This window comes from Propithecus coquereli, unplaced genomic scaffold, assembly GCF_000956105.1.
Source record: "Propithecus coquereli isolate 6110/MARCELLA unplaced genomic scaffold, Pcoq_1.0 Scaffold36, whole genome shotgun sequence".
Lineage (NCBI taxonomy): Eukaryota > Metazoa > Chordata > Mammalia > Primates > Indriidae > Propithecus > Propithecus coquereli.
Window position 1 is genome coordinate 4,332,184 of NW_012149285.1, and position 2,115 is coordinate 4,334,298.

General features: G+C 34.2%; 1 protein-coding gene across 1 annotated transcript in view; it reads right to left on the reverse strand.

The window, feature by feature from the left end:
* The window catches only part of CEP44 (centrosomal protein 44kDa), a 73,272-nt gene extending 72,251 nt beyond the window's left edge, over positions 1-1,021 (reverse strand). Inside the window, 1 exon segment of the mRNA XM_012651642.1 lies at positions 938-1,021. Coding sequence (XP_012507096.1) covers positions 938-1,021 — 84 coding nt within the window.
* Positions 1,022-2,115: the final 1,094 nt, after the last annotated feature.

Consider the following 2,115-nt stretch of genomic DNA (forward strand, 5'->3'; position numbering starts at 1 on the left):
ACTCTTCTCACTAGCCTTTCATATGTAACCTTCTCTTGACGTCAGCTCTCCCTAGTACACAATTAGAATATCCAATCTTATATGTAAGCCCAGTACTCAAGGATTCTACTTAGCAGTTGGTTTAATCAAATTTCACTCTACTACTTGAATATATGCCTAACCTGGACTTGTCCCTTGACACTCATTCATTCATTCAGTGTCTAATGAACTCCTACTATGTGTCAGGCACAATTCTACACGTGGGGATACGACAGTGAACAAGACAAAGTCCCACACTTCAGCTTACATTCTATTAATATTAAGCTGAAGGGAAACATTTAATTGCTACATCAACTAATCAATGATAAAAGGTATGAATAAGCACTATGAAGAAACAGAATATTAAGTATTAGAGAATAACATGGAATAACATACTAGATTGACATGAATATAGCAGGAATGTATGTTGGTATAAACTACAAAAGTAAGTAAGTCATAGTTGGAAAATGGAATCCAATGTGATAGGTTCATAATGAGGTCTGCTAAATGAAATAGTTGAATAATAATCTTCAGGCTGCCATAAAGAAATCTACTAACTGGAATCTTCCATATCAAAAAGAACTCTTGGCTTAAATGTATAAAACCTATCCTCTATAACAGGAATAAACACTATACTTCTACAAATTTATAAGTTGTACAGAGATCATATCCTACACTGAAAAATACTGTGCTTCTAAATGGTGTTTTAAATCTCTTGGGTTGGAATTTTTCATTCATTAACACTTAGCCATAATCTCCTATAATTCTCTTTCTCAAATATTTTAATCATTTCAAGGTACATTTAAATAGAATCCAGATAAAATCTGATTTTTCTTTAGGTACTTCCCCCATGTCAAATATTATCTCAAATCACTAGCAAAAAGAATACAAATAAGTTCAAGATTATAGCTTACCCTACACAATCCACCTCTTCAGGATAATTTAGCAAGCGAAGCACTTGTTCTAGGTTCCGTAAGCTTCTTTTTAAGTCACCTGTTGCCATTATTTAACGATAGATTCAGCTCCAGCTCTTGAAATAATCTAATTTTTCACCTAAAAATAAAAATTTATGAAACACTGGTTTAGTCTGTGTATTTTTTGAAGCTTCTCTATTTTATTTTGATCTTATCTCCTATTGCCACTTACCTTTGTTTATCTTATCCTAGTTCTTTTTCCCTAACTTAATTTCCCAACTAGTGAAGTAGTGCTTTAATATCCACTATAAATTCCTGAATATAAGGTGAGCTTCTTCCCCAGTGTCCAATACCTTTTCCTTACAAAAAAGAAGTTTGCCTTATATTCCTGTTTGTACAATGTGTCTCATATGACATTCTCCCAAATCTTTATTTTGAACAATAAAGTGCCATTTGAGAAGACGCATCAAGTAGAAATAACTTCCATCAATCACTATTTTGGATGCTTGTAGAGGCTACGTGATACAATCAGTAAAACATGGAGACAGAGAAATCTAGCAGAGATTTAGTCAGAGTCACAGGGCTCTAACCTCACATAGTTGCCAGTCACATGCCTTTTCTAAAAAATAAAAATAGATGAGTGTTTTAAAAATGCAGGTTTCACCTGTTTAAATATGACAGATTAAATGCATGCTACCTTCATTTCTATTTTCTAAAGACCACTAGCCTGAAAGTAAATAATTAAAAATCACATATACGTACCAGGACAAAGAGAACCAGAGAAGATTTCAGATGACAAAAGAGTTATCAACAAAATTTTGGAAAATGAAAAGCAGATGGATAAGTGATAACTAACCTAGCAGAGCAAAGACAGAACAATCCCATTTGCCTATTTAGGAGGAAACCAACAGAAGCAAGATAGGTTCACAAATGAGGGGCACTTCATACTTTTGAAAGGCAGAGGGTTAAGTCCAGGGGGCTTATATAAGAACGATTATCTTAAAGTCTACATGTGGAGTAACTAACCCTAGATTTTTCACTTGTCCTACCCACTCCTATACCCACACATATAACTCACTCAGCTAGGCAACTACCCCTTTCCTTCACTGGAAAGAGAAAAAGAAATTTACATTCTAAAGAAAGTGAACCAAAGAGGCACCACATTTGGAAACATCAGACAGGG